The sequence below is a fragment of the Nipponia nippon genome, unplaced genomic scaffold, assembly GCF_047370975.1.
Source record: "Nipponia nippon isolate SJK-2023a ecotype South Korea unplaced genomic scaffold, ASM4737097v1 scaffold_9, whole genome shotgun sequence".
Lineage (NCBI taxonomy): Eukaryota > Metazoa > Chordata > Aves > Pelecaniformes > Threskiornithidae > Nipponia > Nipponia nippon.
Genome location: NW_028262413.1, coordinates 25,803,530 through 25,821,209, shown reverse-complemented (window position 1 = coordinate 25,821,209; position 17,680 = coordinate 25,803,530). Strand labels below are relative to the sequence as shown.

General features: G+C 56.6%; 1 protein-coding gene across 2 annotated transcripts in view; it reads left to right on the top strand.

Annotated features, from left to right (window-relative positions):
• Positions 1 to 16,772: 16,772 nt before the first annotated feature.
• The window catches only part of RBPMS2 (RNA binding protein, mRNA processing factor 2), a 30,497-nt gene continuing 29,589 nt past the window's right edge, over positions 16,773 to 17,680 (top strand). For both annotated transcript variants that reach the window (XR_015701461.1, XM_087744498.1), the window contains exon 1: positions 16,773 to 17,157. Coding sequence is in view for 1 of the 2 variants with exons in the window: in XM_087744498.1 (XP_087600624.1) it covers positions 17,098 to 17,157 (60 nt within the window). In the remaining variant the exon portion in view is untranslated. The remainder of the gene's footprint in view (positions 17,158 to 17,680) is intronic.

Here is a 17,680-nt window from a genome sequence, read left to right as displayed (position 1 = left end):
TGTCACAGTCACTGCAGCCCTCTTCATGGCACCCCAAAACCGCTGCGGTCCTGGGACAGGGGGAGTGTGGGCTGATGTCAGGACCCTGCTGGGCTCCCTGTGGGGAGGGCTCATCCCATGCTTGGTTTCCCCCACTGTTGGACTTATGATTTCTCCCGAAAGGGCCAGTGGAAAATATAATTAGAAGGCAGCAAAAAAAGGTCATGGCTCTGCCCTGTCTGGCATGCGCTAGCTGGCAGAGATGGAGGATCTCCCCCCAGCTTGCTTTCCATCCCTTCCCTCACCCCTGCCCATCTCAGCCCCTTTCCTGCCTGCTTCCCTGACCCTGGCAGTCCTCAAAACACCTTCTTGGTATGAGCAGGGCACAGACCCACTGAACCCATCCTCAACCTGCTGGCATGTGCCCTGCGGCAGCTGATGCTGCTGCAGTGTGCGGGTCTGGCTTGCAGTGGGCACAACAAGGTCCCCTCCTGGGGCCAGGCTGAAGCCTGCAGGCTCTTCCCTAGTGTCAAGGGACCAGGGGTGGCTAGGCTGGAGCATCCTCAGGGGGTCCATCAGTGCTGCTGTTCCGTGTGAACGCGGCCTCTCCCAGCCAGCCCGGGGCACGCGTGACCACGTGGGAACGTCCTGTCCTGGCGGAGGAGGTGGGGAGGACGGTGGGGGAAACGCGGGGGTGGGAGTGAAGCATCACCCGGTGATGGGAACCAACTGCATCGAGGAGGGGGTCTTCAGGGATAAATTTAGTGGCAGCAAAAGAGCCCAGCTGGCTCTGGCTGGCTGTGCAACGAGCCAAGCGTGCCAGGAGCCTGCATGGCTCCTGCCGTTGTTGGGTGCCAAAGCCCTGCCAGAAAGCCCCAAACACCTGATGGGGGCAGGAAGATAGGGTGGGAAGGGGGTAGCACTGACCCATGCAGCCCCAGCCAGCCAGACCCCATCTGCGATCCTCCTCAGTGGCTCAGTTATCGCTCACGGAAGAGGAGCTCGGAGAAGATGTGCTGGGCTGATCTGGGAGGCAGATTGCCCAAGCACAGGGTGCTTTGCAATTCCAGGGCGGTGGCTTTGTGGTATCAGGCCAGGGCCCGACAGTGTGGTTCCTTGGAGGATGTGCCCAGTGCCAGGGAGCCAGTCCCAGCCTGGCACCATGAGGGAGCCACGAGAAGATAATTTGCTTTATTAACAGCGTGGGGATGGGTCCCATCTGAGTGTGGGGACCAGCCAGGCCCAGTGACACCCTGCCTCCACATCACAGGGGACATGGCGCCGGCAATGTCCCAGGCCTCGCTGGATGGCCAATGCATGGCGGCGCCGGCTGGCCGCTCCTCCTGGCCTTATGGTGTGGTAGGGAGGTGTGAAGTGCCATACTTGCTCGGGCAAAAATGTTTCCCCCTCTGGATTTGATCCTTACACAGGGGCAGCCCTGAACAGTGCTCCCTTGGGAGATGGTGCTGGCAGGGAGCCTTTCATGCCTTTATATATTTCCCTGTACTCTGTGTCGTGCCGATCCTGGAAATCCCATCCCGTGGCTTTTCCTTCAGCATTTACACCCCTGGGCCATGTCAGTTGATGGCTCACCCGCTGCTTCAGTATTTATCCCATCTCTTTTCTCCTTACCTCGTCCCTACACCTCCCTTCTTGCGAAGATGTTCACGTGTACACCTGAACATCTCCCTGAGAGGAGACCGGGCTCAGATGCCGAGCTGTGCCACCCTCTCCTTGCGCCCCCTGTGTTGGATTGGCCGTGGAAAACCATCCTCTTCCAACAGTGCCGGGTGAGACAGGCATCGCTCCTTCCCTGCATGGGTGCTGCTGCCTGGGGCTTTCACAGGCGACTTTCTGCTGGCCTCTTCAAGCTGAGCAAAATAATTTTGTGCTTCTTTCCTGCATCAGGCAAACACTTGCCATGTTATTCATTAACCTGGTTAGTCATGTAACTGTAGCACTGGACTAAATATTGTTTAAACCAGTGAACCCGAGCCTCGATTCACTTGCTCCTTTCAGCTCTGAGGTACCATGGCTCCATGGAGGGGAGCTGAAATGCAAAGGGCACCAAAGGATTTGCAGGAGGTGAAGGAGAGCTGGTGCAGGCTCTCAGTGGCTGCAGGGCTGTGGGTATTCCCAAAGCCTGGACTTGGTTTCGGTTTGAACGTGGTTGGCTTTTGGGGCTGTGCCGTCACCCTTTGCTGCTGCATGTGCCAGCCCTGCCCCATGCTGCCATTCCTTCCACCTCGCCAAACAACAGCTGGCCCGAGATGGAGCCTGTTTAATTCAGCGCGTCATAAATTCATAATGCTTATTTACCGCACAGGGCCATGAATATTTGATAGTGGCCACTAGCCCGCTGCAGTGCGGCTTGCAGAGGAAAAGGGGGCGGCGGGTGGGGGGCTGGCAATGGGGCTGGCATGGACCAGGGCTGCCTGGGCTAGTGTGGCTATGCGGAGACAGGGCTGGAGAGATGTGGGCTCCTCCTCCAGCCCTGCAAACCTGCCAGCAGTGGGATGAATCCGTGATGGCTCTGCAGAGAGATGTGTGGGGGCCGGGATGGCAGCTGGAGGCTGTCAGGTCGAGGGAGGAATGAAGCAGGGAGCTGGGTGCAGAGGGGGAAACCTGGTGATTGGTGATGATCGGGGAAATTTGGAGACCTTGGGGGGACTTGGTTGTCCCCAGGGTGTCCCAAGGATGACTATGGGGGGCTGCCCTGTGTGCACCGCTCAATGTGGGCTCTGCTTGGCAGTGGTTTGGCGATTAGCACCATGAACTCGGGAAGCCCCTTGACCCCTGACCCCAGCTCACTAATTGGCTGTGGGGAGGAACGCTGCCATTTGCGGAGGGGTAAGGAGGAAGGAAACCTTCTCCCCAAGAGCTGCCGAGACTTCAAGGAGAAGGCATGGGTGGGGGAGTTTAGCTGTGCAAAGACAATATTTTGCAGTTCACTCCAAAAGAGCCTCTTCCTGCTTATGGATCTCGAGCATTTCGCCCATCATAAGCAAAAGCTGTTGCAGTCAGCAGCCCCCCCCCGCAGCTCCTGCCAGGCCCCTGCTCTGCGCTGGCAGAGCCCAGGGTCGCCTTTCTGGCTCTTTTGGAGGGGGCTGCTCTCTCCTGCCTTCCCTTCACCCAAGGTCTCCGCTCCCTTGGGTGCGCGAGGGTGATGGAGGGAGCCAGGCATGGGCTGTACCCCTGGAAATTCTGGGCTCCCCCATGAGCAATCCCAGCTTCCCACCAAAGGGCCACAGTAGTGGGGGGATGGTGTGCGGAGTGGGGGCTCAGCAGCTGGTGGAGCCTGATGCAATGTGACGGCTCCAGCCGGGTGTGCGGCTGCAGGTTGCCATTGCAGCGGGGACGGGGCTGAGGCAGCTCAGAGATGCCCCAGTGGATTGATGCCTTCCCCAGCATCGCTCAGTGAGCGCCAGGGGCTGTGGCATGCTGCCAATAAGGTGACCCTCAGCCACTGGATCTGTGGTGGCACCCGCTCACTGAGCGGTTCGCCGCTCTCCCTGCCATGCTGAGACAAGCCAGGCCAGCCCGAGTGACAGGTCTCCCCTTTTACGGTAGCTTTTATCTGTCCCTGGGGAATGTGGCCCCAGCACTGGCTCAGCCCGCAGCGTCACCATTGACAGCCATGCTGCCTTCCCTCCTGCTACCCCAGTCTTTCCCATCAGCTGGCCATGTCCCTGCTCCACCGGCTCCTGGACTCGCCACACCTCGGGGATGCAGCAGGAATTCAAGCCCCATCCCAGCATGCCAGGGGTCCTGCCCTGCGCTGGCTTCACTGGGAGCAAAGAGGGCACGTGTCCAGTGGTGGCTTGCAGCTCCATGCCAGATGGGGGACAGCAGGGTGCCAGCGCATCCCTGGGTGTTGCATCTCAAACCCTGCAGCCTTTACTCTGCCCCGGAGGCTCCCCCAGCTCAGACCTGAACTTTTCACCCAGGATGTGACTCCGCATACTCCCCTGGTCGTTGCAACACTGGCGCCAGTGGGGCTGCTATCGGGGCTGCGGCTGAGGGGATTTGGGAGCGTGGCAAATGTGGGCAGCTCTGTTTTAATTTACAGTGTCAAATGTTTATGGGCCTCATGCTAGAGCCCATACTTCACTGTCTGTGTGGTTGGCTTCCTCCTCTTACAGCCTAGAAAGGACCAGATCACCATGGGCTGGTCTGGGAGGGGTTTCCCATGATGGCATGCACATCCTCCGCACCAAATGCTGTCACCTTCCCCCTACAGTGAGCCCAAAACATGGAGTGACAGTGTAGGAGCACAGTGACCACACTGCTTGGAGGGAATGAGCGTGATGGGGGTCAACTGGGAGGAACTGGGAAGATGGGGTCTGTCTCAGTGTTTGCTAGGAACCAACTCTGAATTGACATACGACGGCTGATGGGTGGGTGGACATGCATATGGGAACAAGTCCTCGCTGCTGTCACATCACTGGGAGCAGAGTGGGAAGACACCAGACACCTCCAGGAGAGGTGTCCTCCTCGGTCACTGCCCTAAGCGGCTGTTTCCAGGCTGTCCCAGAGCTCTGCTCTATCAGGCATCTCTGCCAGCGTGGCCTGATGGTCCCAGTTGATCCCCAGCAGCATCCCTGCCAGACCACACCGTGGCTGCTGTGGTTACAAGGTGGCTCTTTGGCGAAGCGCTCAGCCAGCTCCCAGTCCTCCTTCGGGTGCCTGTTCCTCTGAAATATTCATCAGCATGCTCCGCGGGAGACACTGAGTTGCTCTAAACCTCTCTGAATATTTCACCCCCCGCCCTGCGAATGGTACCGCCATTCTGCTGGAGCTGGTGACGTCCCTGGGCTCAGATCCCTCTGAGATAAGCTGCAAAAAAAGGCAGGTTGGTGTCCCATGAGCCTGCCCGCTCACTCGGGCCATGACATCGAGGTGCTGGAGTGTGTCCAAAGAAGGGCACTGAAGTTGGTGAAGGGTCTAGAGCGCAAGTCTTACGAGGAGCAGCTGAGGGAGCTGAGGTTGTTTAGTCTGGAGGAGGCTGAGGGGAGACCTTATTGCTCCCTATAACTACCTGAAAGGAGGTTGTAGCGAGGTGGGGGTTGGTCTCTTCTCCCAAGTAACAAGCGATAGGACGAGAGGAAACGGCCTCAAGCTGCACCAGGGGAAGTTTAGGTTGGATATTAGGAAAAACTTCTTCACCAAAACAGTAGTCAGGCATTGGAACAGGCTGCCCAGGGAAGTGGTTGAGTCTCCATCCCTGGAGGCATTTAAAAGACGGGTAGACGTGGTGCTTGAGGACATGGTTTAGTGGTGGATTTGGCAGTGACAGGTTGACGGTTGGACTCTATGATCTTAAGGATCTTTTCCAACCTTAACGATTCTATGATTCTATGACACCAGCCTGCCCTACCACGTGGCCCCCTTCTCCTCCTCTTCCCCACTCTGTGTCCATAACACCTCCCAAATGCAATATTTCTTGCCCATGCCATTCCCACGAGTGACTGTTGGCATTCAAGGATCTGGCAGATTGACTCAATGGGGACACCAGGAGTGGGTGAGGGCAGCTCTGCCTGTCCCACTGGGTGCTGCCCAGGGTGGGTTTGGGTGCAGTGGGTGGTGGGGTACAGGCATCAGGGCTCCTTGGGATGCAGTGATTAGTGGAGAAGCAGGGTGCAGGGATTAGCATGCAGGAGTTGCAGGGATCAGTGAGGTTGCAGGGTTGGGCAGGGTTGTGAGGATTAGGGATTAGCAGATGATGCATGCACTAACAGTGGGTGCAGGACTTAGCAGGGGTGCAGGGATGAGCAGGAGGAACAGGGATTATTGGGGGCACAGGCATTAGCACGACGCAGGGCTTAGCAAAGGGTGCCAGGTTTTGCACAACAGCTCTGCCTTTCAGTGTTCAACTGTTGCTGCTGAGTGCTTTGAGGCACCCAAGTTACTCATTATTCTGATTAATTCGTCAGCAATTTTGACCAAATAAGTCAAGAAAGTGGAAAAATATCTGAAGAGCTTCTTGCCCCTTGCTGTCCTGCCTGGACCGGGGTTGGGAGCTATTGCTACAGTGTCAAGGCTGGTTGCCGGCCCCCCCACTGATTTTGCTGATCTCGGGGATGGGGGACAGAGGGAAACTGGGGTTGCTTACTCTGGGGACACAGAGAAACGTGTCTGGCCCTATCGCACTGCCTCACCCCACTCCTTGGGGGGGCTCTTTCTCCACCTCACTGCTCCAGGAGTTAAAACCTTCCCTCCAGCCCGGCGTTGCTCATGGAAAGTTTATATATAGCCTTTTGTTTTTGCCAGCATCCCCCTTGAATTTAAATAGCACTTCCCTGTCCCTGGTGTTGACCCCGGATGTATTTATAGAGAGCAATCAGATCTGTGCTCAGCACCGAGCAAAGCAAGCTTGTGTCATCCCCCCATGGGGGGCTCTTACATCAGTGTGGCTTCACATTTAACCTTGCCTCTAAGAAGGAAGCCTCGAGGACTGGAGAGGCTGCTTGGAGGGTTCATAGCTGGGGCTCTGCCAGGATGTGGATGGCTTCCTTTGGGGTGGCTGCACCAATTCTGGCCATGGAGCAGCTTTTTGGATTGCCATCATTAGGGTTCAGAGTGAACATTGGCTTCGAGGACCGGTGCCGCTTCTCCTAAGACTGCCATTTCATGTGTTTCATGTCGTGGAAGTGAACCGTGTCTCCGGTGCCACGGGCCACGCAAAGCCAGGGCTGCGAGTGATCCTGCAGGGTGGTTTAACTCCCCAGGGTTAAGCGGGAGACTCCTGCCACCGCTCCTCCAGCCAGCCAGCTCCCCCCGTGGATGCCAGCTCCGCTCCCACACTGGAGGTCCGGGCTGCTGGGCGGCCTCCCCTCCAATCTCAGCTCTTGACTATTTAAGGCAAATCTCCTCGCTGGACTTTTAAACAAAACCCGGGCTCCTCTCGCTCTCCTCGTTTTAAATAACTCGCCTGGCGTAAACAGAACGAGGCATAAGACTATAAATCAGGCATTCCCGGGACCTGCCTGGCAGGGCGTGCACGTAGGGGGCTTGCCAGACCCCCAAGCTTCACGGGGAGCTCTTTTCAGTGCCTGGGGAGGAGCGGGCGTATGCGGGGAGTGATAAGAGGGCAAGAGGGGCTCTCGTGGGGCAGGCGTTCCCAAGGAGACTAATGAGATTACAGGGTGAGAGGCGCTGCCTGGGCTGCTGACGTTTGGGGTAAAATAATTAAGGTTGCAAAACAGTTTCCATCACAGTCCCTTGCTTGTCATTCCCCACCGAGGCTGGAATTTTCCAGGCTGTATTCCCTTCCCGAAAATGAATTTTTCCTGGGAATTTCGCACTGGCGATGGTCAGTGATGCAATGTGTGTTTCTCAGGAATTTGGGATTTGGGGGGAAATGCCTAGACTGCAGGCGTGAGCCCAAGGTGTTGGTTGTGGGGACATGAGCACTTTGCACTGCAGCACGTCCCCTCCCATCCCATCAGCCGAAGCGATTTGCAGTGGCCAGCTCTGGAAAATCGGCCCTTGCTGCCATCAGTCCTTGGTGTTTATGTGCTGTGGTTGAAGCAGAACAGAAGTAATTATAGCTTGTCCCAGGGACCAGTGCTTCCATGATACAACTCTTCTTTATCTGTGGTTTTAGGGCTTTGCCAAACTTTAATTGTGAGCTGAAGTCTTTCATGCTGGGTGTCCAACATACCAACATACACGAATTCATCTAAACAGTCCAGTTTAAACAAGTCTAGCATTTCTGGGACTGAGAATTGAGAAGACAGATTGCTTTGGTTTTCTACCAAGGCTTGAAACTCTGAAGGGTGAGACTTGGGGTGCCCTGGGGATAGGGACGGGCCATTCACTGTGCCCGTTGGGAACCCTGGGCTCTGGCCAAGCCAAGGAGCCCTCGAAAACCCCGCAGGTCATGCAGGCTCCTTGGCTTTGCCCAGCTGAGCTGTGGTGAGCATCCCCTGTGTGGGGACAGCACCAGGAAGGGTGCTGCTATGGCACATTGGCTTTTGTACCCCCAGCCCCAGGAGGGCCGGAGTGACTGCGGAGACATGCTGCTGTGCCTGGCCTGCCCACTAGTGCTGCCCCCTGCTCTCCCTTCTCCACCCAAAGACAAGCAGGATCGATGTAGCAGCCTCTTGCAAGGCGACGCTTCATTTAGCTCTCATCCTCCCCTGACTTGCTAATCCCTCTCGTTATCCACATGACCGAGAAGCAGCCTTCGAAGTGCCGGGGGCGATGGGGCAGCAGCTTTTACAGAGCAGATTGCACCCTTGGCCAGGAAGCGTCATCTGCAGGAGGAGGGCATGGGTCTTCCCTGACCAGAGGAGATGGGAGGCTGGTGTCAGCAGGAGGTCTCCTCCATCCCATGCTTGGTGAGCTGGGATCTCCCCCATGCTGGGCAGTAGCACACAGGGTCTGAGGACAGAGGTGTCCTGGGCTGCCCTCTGTGGTGCTCAGCACAGTCTGGCTTTACATTCGCCTGGAGAACAGCGGGGCTGAGGAAGAAGGCTGCAAGGAGACTTCTTCCCTACCCTTGAAGCAGCCCACAGACATCTATCCCTGGGGTTTAGGTGCAGAGGGCTGGCTGAGGGGAGCCCATGGGAGCAGGGAGGGTCCTGGGGAAGGAAAGCGATAAATGAGCTGACAAAGGGCTTTTCCAGGCTTGTGGCTGCCACAAAGAAAGTGCCACGTCCAGGCTCAAGTGATGCTCACCCCACATGTCCCCTTTCACTCACTGGCTTGCTCCGTCAGGCTTTGGGAACCGCGGTACATCACGGCCTGTTGCCTGCAGCCACGGCAGCAGGGGAGCTGAGCCATGCCGCGTGCGGTGGGATTGCTCGCTTGGGTTTTTGGCCATCTGTTTTCCAAGTCAGAAGGTCATGTGTATGTTGGTTGTGTTGCCAAGGATTCCTCCACAACAAGTCCTTTTGTTTTATTTGACAAGGTCTCCAGTGTGTAGAAGAGCTGGACGTTAATAACCTTCATGAAAATGGGACGCCTTTCCTCTTGGGAGAGTTCGGGTAATGCTTTCTGTGATGACCAGGGAACATATCATGCGGCAGGGCTCAAAGCTGCCCACCTCCTCTGTTAAAAAGGCGGCTCTTCTTGACTGTCTAGATGCTTAATGGCAAAGTTTGGGAGCATTTCTGCCCTCCATAATGTCTGTTAATTAGGTATAAAGATAATTTAACAGAGGATGAAGAGATCTGGTCTGGAGAGGCCATGTTCATGGTCAGAGGTGGGTCGGCTGAGTGAGATGGGTCATGGCCTCTCCACTTGGTAGCGCCTGGCTGAAGGCAGAGGAGGATCCTGACTCAGGCAACCTGGGTTTGCTGATGCCCAGAGATGCCTGGGACAGGTCCTGGGGTAGTACAACACACGAGGGCTCAGGACACCGGTAACACTGATCCTCTCTCAATGCCCTGGGTCAAGCCACAATCCCATCCCTGCTGCTCCAGCCACCCATGTGGGTGCCAAAGCCAATGTTCTCACTGAGCACCTTGTCAAAACTGCAGTCAAACAACTGCAGAGGGTGGGAAGGGGCAGGATCTGGCCCAGCAAGGGCTTGCCACAGTGCACTGTGCCTTTTTCCCTGCTGCTGGGATGGATCTGGAGACTGTCGGTGCCACTTTGTTGGTGCCGAGTGCCAGATGCCGAAACAGAGCTGCACTTGCTGACGGAGGGAGTGATAGTGGGACTGGGGGGAGCCTTTCCCCCTGCAGAGCTGAGAGCCTGTCCCTCAGCCAGCGGGGCAGCTCCTGTGATGGCTCAAATGAGGAGGGACAGATCTAACTGCAGAAGTCCCTCCGTTATGGCCCGTGTGGGACCTCAGCAACCAGGGCGGCTACCAGCTCCTCTGTGGACAAGGCATCATATTTGTCATATCATCAGTGAGGTCCAGCTGCAATATGGGGAGAATTTTGGCCCCCAAGAGCACCATGGTGGCTTCAGCTGCTCTCCTCACTGAATGGCGGTGGAAGGAGCTACAGGGGATGGACACGGAGGGAGAGCCCTGGTGCTCAAACGTGTCTGCAAGGTCTGGGCACGTTTCATGGACCCAGCGCTGAGAGAGCCCTCACCCCACACTCGGCAAAGCTGGGTTTCTGCCTCCATTAAGGGCCAGCTATCGATGCTCCTTGGGCAGCAGTTCAGTGCAGGACAAGTGCTTGCAACTACCCCATGCATGGGGTTGGGCTGTCTCTGGGGCCTTTTACAAATTCCCGTATAAAAGATTCTGACTGGTTTGTTCCCCCATAATTAATACGCCTGGACAATGCAAACGACACATTAATTATGAAACTAAAGAGATAACAGTATGTTGTTTAAGCACTGCACAAGCAAGAAAGAGCGCTGCCCTTTTTATCTTTTTATCATCTACAAAGCAAAGAACTGAAGAGTTTTGGGGCAGACTAAAGCACTGTCTTCATTTCCTAGGTGAATAAACGGCAAAAGCCCTTCATGCAGCAGCACTTTTTCTACCGGGAGATTGCTGGCATGCTGCATCTGCAACCCATCAGAGGAAAGTGTTTGGGTTTATTGTTCCCGCTCCTGGCTCCAAACAGACTTTTCTATTTGGCGGCATTTTTTTATTCAAATTTTGTAAACACAAGCTCTCCTCGCCCCTTTTTGGTCTGAAGCCCACTCGGTGGATTCACGTCACAGGGCGCGGCGAGCATCCTCAGAACTCATCTCCAGCGGTGCTGCCAGGAGCTGCTCTGAAATGCCCATAAAAGCAGCTTTGCAGCGATCCTATGTGTCTGAGCAAATATTTGTGCACACCTCCAAGCCCTTGTCTTTCTCAGTTAGCTTCAGCTTGTCCTCCTGGGGGAAGGCAGAGCTGGGGAAGACGAGTGGTGACGTATGGAAAGGAATTAAAGTTTGAAAGCGCTCACTGCCATCCTCAAAGCAGCTACTCCAGGTATGTAATGTTGGATGAGCCCTGCTGTTCCCTCACTCTTCATCTCTGCCCAGCAGCCACCGGCCCACCCGAAATCCCATGCAGCCCCCAGGATGGGGCTATTTGCATCCCATCATTCAGTACCCAAATATCAGTGGTCACTGGTGCCAATTTTCCTACCATGACTTTCATCCTCTGCCTGCTAGCAGTGCAACTAAATCAGTCCTGGGGATATCATGGGTTTTGGAGGGAGAGGGGCCGGCAGCGTCTTGCTGATTGATTTGGGGCATGGAGCGGATGCCCTGAGAGGTTGCTCTGGCCATTACATGGGGTGACCCGCTGCTGTCCTGCCTTCGAGCATCTCCCTGTTGCTCCAGAGTCCTCACACGTCTTACAATGACCTTGCCTCTAACTGCAGTTGGCGTGCCCATGCTCCAGGGCTGCCCATCTGCTTCTCCCAGGAGTGACGTGTCCTGCAGCTATCGCAGTTAAATAAAGCAAAAGAACTGGGACCAGCAGGAATCTGAATGGTTTGACTGGGCAGGAGCAGCCCTCCACCACCTGAACCTTTGTGGTGCTTAGGACTGGTGTAGCCATGTGGTGTTCGGCCCAACACATGGAGGAGGTTGGGAGCTGCTCTTCAGCCTGGCCTTGGCCAAGTGCCATCCCTGCTGTTTGAGGACAGATGGGCCAAAGGAGGTTGTGGGGCCAGGAGAAATGGCTGGGTAGGCTCTGCGTCGGGCAGAGATGGGGACTGGACAGTGGGGGAAGCGCAGAAGGGACCAGTGAGGAGTGACCAAGGAGCTGGGCTGGATTAGTCTGGCCAAAAGGAGGTCGAAAGGGTGTCTATTATCAGCTTAGAACTCCTAGAGGGGTAGTTACAAAGATGGTGGAGCTACAGTTTCCTTGGTAGCGGCAGACGATATAACATGGGACAACAGCTGCAGATGGTGGCTTGGGAGGGTCGGGCTGGGTGTTAGGGAAGACTTCTTCCCTGCATGGTGGTGCAGCCTGGATGGACACCTGGAGAGGTGAGGTTGCTCTGTCCTTGAGGGTTTTCAAGGCAGGACTGACCTGATCCAGTGCTGGTGACAGTCCTGTGGGCTGTTGGATGGGAGACTCCAGAGGTCGCTTCCCGCCAATGCTGTGTGATGCTGTAACAAGTCTCCAGATGTATGGGTGCTGATCTATACTAAAAGCAGCATCTCAGCCCTAAAGCCTCCTCCTGCCTATCACCAGAAAGGTCTCAGAGAACTCATTTGAGGTCCTGTAAAGAGTCTTCGGTGACGCCAGCACCCAGCTTACACGTGCCCATCACTCACCGCAGCAGTGTCAGCCAGCCCCATGGCACAGTGGGGTTGGCTGGTCTGTGCTGCTCACTTGGAAATCAGGGTTTCTCCACATCCCATGGTTAGTGGCATCTTTCCAGCTGGTGTTGCAGATCCCAGTCCAGAATAATTAACCAGGGTGTGAGGCAAGAGCAGCTGGGATGGATGGAGGGGTGTACAGGGGCATCTCTGGGACAGGATGAAGGAGAGCAGCAGAGCAGTGCTAGCTGGCGTGGTCCAGGGAGACATGGAGCCTCCCAGGCAAGGACAGGAGGAGCAGAAGTTGGCACCAGTGGTGAGAAGAGGAAATCCTCCCTTCACCATACCTCCAACCTGTTGGAAGTGGCATGGGAGCGTCCTCTCTGCCCTGGGACAAGTGCCAAGGCTCAGCTGTTGTCCCAGATAAGCAGTGAGAAACAGCAAAACAACACAACACCTCATCCAAAGCGCGGCACAGCCTGCGATGGGCTTGAGGATTAGCAGTACCCCCTATGACAGCCCCCATGATCCACAAAATGAAATTCATTGCCTCTCTACAGATGGGTGAATGAGTCCTGGGACCACAAAATGAATGGGCAGCAGATACAGGATGCAGTAGCCCAGCCAGAGAGAGACATCCCTCTATTATCACCTATAACCAGTGTCCAAGCAGGTGGACCATGCTCCTGGCTATCCTGTCTCCTGCACCGGTGACCTGCTTGTTCCAGGGCAAGAAAGAGCCCTTGGAAAATGTTAAGCTGAGAAACAGTGTGTAAAAACACTAGATTGTCTACAGGTGGTTGTCATTCCAAGTCCCACCTTGATTTCTCAGCTGATTACAACCTGTTTCTATCTCAAGTAGTTAAGTAACCCCCTCCCCAGGAGCTGCCTGATGGCTGTGAGCACCTCACAGCTTTTACTGCCTTTCCTTGGTGAGGTACTGCAGTTGCCATCATCTACAGGCAGGACAGTGCAGTTGGAGCTGCTTGCATGGGACATTATGGCAGGGTAGCTGGGGACACGCTTCTTATGCCCATGTCTGAAGAAGCGCGGAGAGGAGCTGGAAGTTGCTCTGGAGATGAGGTGCTGTTTTCCACTGGCAGTGACCTGGCTGGAGCTCATGGCTTTTGGAGGCCTTCCCAGCAAGCCACTTTCTGAGCCCTGCCATGCGCTTGCGGCAGCACAGTTGGTTTTAGGTGGGCGTTGCTGCTGAGTTACCCCATGTGTGCTGCATGCAAGCTAAGAAGGTTACAACGCTGCAAGTGATGTGCATATTCAAATGACCGCAGGAGACCATGCAGTCTTGGGCATAAGAGTAACTTTTTGGTCTCACTTAGGTGCTTTTCATCAGTGTGGATTTGGCTTCACTGCCAGCTCATCTGCCCCAAACAGGAAGCGGTGTGGGAGAGGTTGGGTGGGTGCAGGGTGGATAGTCACAGCATTGCCTCTGCTCTTCTAATCAATGCATCTCTGTGGATGTGGTATGGCAAGGACAGGGCCTCTGATGCAGACCTGGGCTAGACTGCAGAGGTAGATGCTGTTGGGTGGTAGATGCCTCAGGGTGAAAAGTGTTGGTGTAAAAATACATTGCTGTAAAACTTGGATAAGCATGGTCCAAACCAGTGTCACCCTGGTCCTGCACTGGTTCAGCTGATGTTGTCTCAGATCACACAGTTAAAGCTGAGCATCTCCGCATGGAAGTGAAGAATGACACAAAGAAAAAATCCTCAGCCAAAACCACTGCGGAGACATCACAATTTTCTAGTGGACTGGCTCACACGCACAAGCTGGTAGCAGTGACTGCTTCATTTGTCCTACCTCTAGTCCACCCTTGTAAGCTCCTGGGAACAGGAGTTGGTTGGACAACACACCTCCCTGTGCAGTTGGTTGGACCATCAAGGGCTCCATGTGCTGAAGCACATGCTGCTTCACTGCAGTGCTTTGGGACGGGAAAGGCTGCCTGGGTCTGATGTTTATGGGGACATCAAAGGGACTTACAAACCACAGGATGCTGGGACATAGGGATGCTGCCACTACATACAGCTCTGAGGTGTGGGCATGCAAGCAGCATGCTTCTCTCATGCTCAACAGCAACACGATGAACTTGCCTACAGAATGAACCACAGGTTACAGGCCATCAGTCTGGCAGTGACGTGGTGGACCTGCCGTTGTTGGCCCAGCGTGATGGACACAGCAGCTCTCCCACTTGCGGTGGGTGTTTTTCCTGCTGTGGAAGAGGTGGCGTGTTCCCTCCATGTGTGAGAGCAGCATGGCTTCCTCGGGGGTCTGACGAAAACCTGCTGCTGCTGTTGACTTCCACCCTTTTGTGTCTTCCTCCGCTTGCCGCAGGCTCTGTGTCTCCTGACTCAAAGTCTGTAGAAAGTAAAAAAAAGAAAACCCTAAACACCAAGAAAGCTCTGTGAGGTCACACTGGTTTTTGCTTAATTAGCAGAGAAAGCAAATATTCCTGGTCTTCATCAGGGTGGGCTTGCTTCGAGTCTTTTCGGCATGGCAGGTAATGCTATTCCTAGGAGTTATTCCTGCACAGCCTTATACTGGGGATGAAGTTACGGTGAAGCGCAGCATCACTGAAGACCTGAGAAAGCCCTTGCTCTGCTGAGGATCCAGCTGTGCCGAGCTTCCTGGGTGGATTGGGGGCTCTCACTGTGGTTCGTCAGGGCTGGGTGTATTCTTTGTGTGAAAAGTCTCCCAAAAAACCACCCTGTAGGACAACATTGTAAATAAGTAATTTTTTTTTTTTTATTAAAAAGTGTATTTTTTTCCTCCCCTTTTGCAGGACCTGGCAGGGATTGGGCTCTCTGGCTTAGCATCTTGTTATGCAGCCTTACAAAAAGAAATAGTCGCTTTGCAGCTGTCTGTATGAGAACTCAACACACAAATCCACAGTGCCGCATGCAAACAGCCGCTGCTGCTGCTAAAAGCCCTAACCTAGAAAGCAAGGAAATGCAAAGCTCCCAGGAGGACGTTTCCTCCCCTCCAGCACACCTCCTGCCATGAAACTGCATGGCCCCACAGGTGCTTGCTTGACTATGGGAACCATCTCAGTGATAGTGCTGCCTGCATGTCCTCTCCGGTGCTGGACCCAGAGCTCCTTGGGTTGTGCTGGATGATGCTTGTGCATGGGGATGGCTGAGTTTAGGGTTAAATTTTCATGGGGAGCTGCTGCATAACCAGGTGGCAAAGCAAGTCAGAGGCTGGGGCTTGAGCAGGGCAGTAAACCCAGGTGTCAGTGAAGAAATCAGCTGTGACTGCCCCCAGCCAGGCTCACACCTCTTCACAACATGCACATGAGGAAAACGTTATCCCTGAGCTACTGCTGGAAGCAAATGGTTGCTCAGAGCCAGTTGTGGACTCAGTTTGATTTTTAAGTGACATTCAATGCAGCTGGGGCCATGGGTGCACTGGAGCATCTCCAGCCAGGGCTAACCGTGGCGAGCCAGGAACTGGGAGCATGCATTGCTTTGGCAGCTCAGGGGGGCTGTGGGACCACTGGGGCAGGGTAGGGCTGATGTTTCCCCTCACTTTCACCAAGCCTTGGCACTGAGGAAGCAGCAAGGACTGGGTACAATCAACACTGGTGAAACTAACGTGGCTCAGATCCCCTGAACATCTCCTGCTTGGCGGGTTGACCCCGACCCCTTGGGGTTTTACATGTTTGCCTCGCACAGGAACCAAGCTGTTGGATGTTGCATGCAGAAACGAGCCACATACCCCATTTTCGGGTCCAATTACACATCCCCAACTGCAGGCTGCCCTTTCGCACGAAGGCCTGCAAGAAGGCAGAACCCTCTTCATCCTCTCCAACTGCCATAGCGGAGATGGGAATGGGTCAGGCTGCTCCCTGGGCACGATGGGGATCTCTGTGCGGGCTGGCACGTGGCTGCACTGGGGAGCCTGGCTCCAACCTGTGCTAGCCTGCCTGCCTGCTTTGTTAGGATGAGGCTGGTTAGGCACCGTTGCGGGCAGGGAGAAGGGCAAGAAGGTGGACGTGCTTCAGCCCTGCTCCTCCTCCCAGGCCTGAGAGCAGGGCTGTGCTCCTGGCACCCACTGGCTGCCCACGGGGATGTGGGGCTGCTCTGGCAGGAGGAATTGGGCTGCTGTCCCCAGGGAACTGGAGGCTGCTGTCCTGGGGCATGTGGGGCCACTCTTCTGGGGGATATGGGGCTGCTGTCCTAGGCTCATAGGCACTGCTGTCCTGGGGTTACAGGACCCATGTTCTGACCTCCTGAGGCTGCTGTTCCTGGGGCTCAGGGGGTTACAAAGTCGCCGGGCCAGGGCTGTGGGGCTGCAGTTCTGGGGCGCTCGGACCCCCGTGGGGTTCAACCACGGCCTCCCCGCCCCGGGGATGCCCGGGAGGGAGCAGCCCGGTCCCGCTGCGGGCGGAGAGGCCGGCGGACCCTTTAAGAAAGTCGAAGCCCGAAAGTTCATCGAAGTTGAGAAAGTTTTTCGTGGAAAGGAGAGAAAAAAAATTAAAATAACTCGAGCCCAACAACAACAAAAAAAAAGCCCCGCGCCCCCCCGGGGGGGGGGGCGGGCCGGGCCGGGATTGGCGGCGGGCGGCCCGGGGGCGGCCCCGGGCGGGCGGGGCGGGGGCGGGCGGGTCCCGGCCCCGCTGCTCGGTGCGCGGCGGCGGCGGCACCGGGAGCGGCGGCGGGGGCTGGGGCGCGTGTGCCCCGCAGCTGCGGCTCGTTGGGCTCCGCTCGGCCCCACTACCCCCGGCCCGGCCCGGCCCGGCCCTTAACAGCGGAGCGGTCCCGGGACGCCGCATGTGAGCCGGGAGGGCAGAGCCGCCCCGCACCGCCCCCGCGCACCAGCACCGCACCGGCATCACACCGGCACCCCGCTCCCGGCCCGGCCCGGCCCCGCGGAGCTCCGGAGCAGCCGGCAACACTCCCCCGTCCCCCCCTACCCCGGCACCCCACCATGAGCAACCTCAACAAGGACACCGAGCACACCAACGGCAGCGGCAACATCGAGGAGGAGGTGGGAACCGGGGACGGGGCGCGGCGGGACTGGAGGACCGGGGCTTCGGGGAACCGGGGATGGGGCGTCGGGGATGGGGGGACCGGCGATGGAGCACGGCGGTGTCGGGGAACCGGGGATGGGGCGGTTGGGGATGCGGCACCGGGGTGTCGGGGAACCGGGGACAGAGCGCAGCACCGTGATCGGGGAACCGAGGGCACGGCGTCGGGGCTGAACCCCCGGGTCGTCGGGGGACAAGGTGTCGGGGCCGCCCTGGGCTGGGGAGCCGAGGCCGGGCGGTGGGAGTCGTAGTACGGAGGCGTCGGGGAGCCGGGGCTGGAGCCTCGCGGGCCGTCCCGGGGAGGGGGCAGGGGCTGGATCGGGGCTGGGGGCTGGGCCGGGCGAGCTCCAGCTGCCGACTGGGAGCCCTTGTCAGCCTAGTGTCCCTGTAGACCCGCGGGGCAGGGGACTGGTAGGTCCCTGCAACCCCCAGCCTAGCCAGTGCCTGTGGGCATGGTGTCCTGTCCCCAAGCCCCTGTGGCTG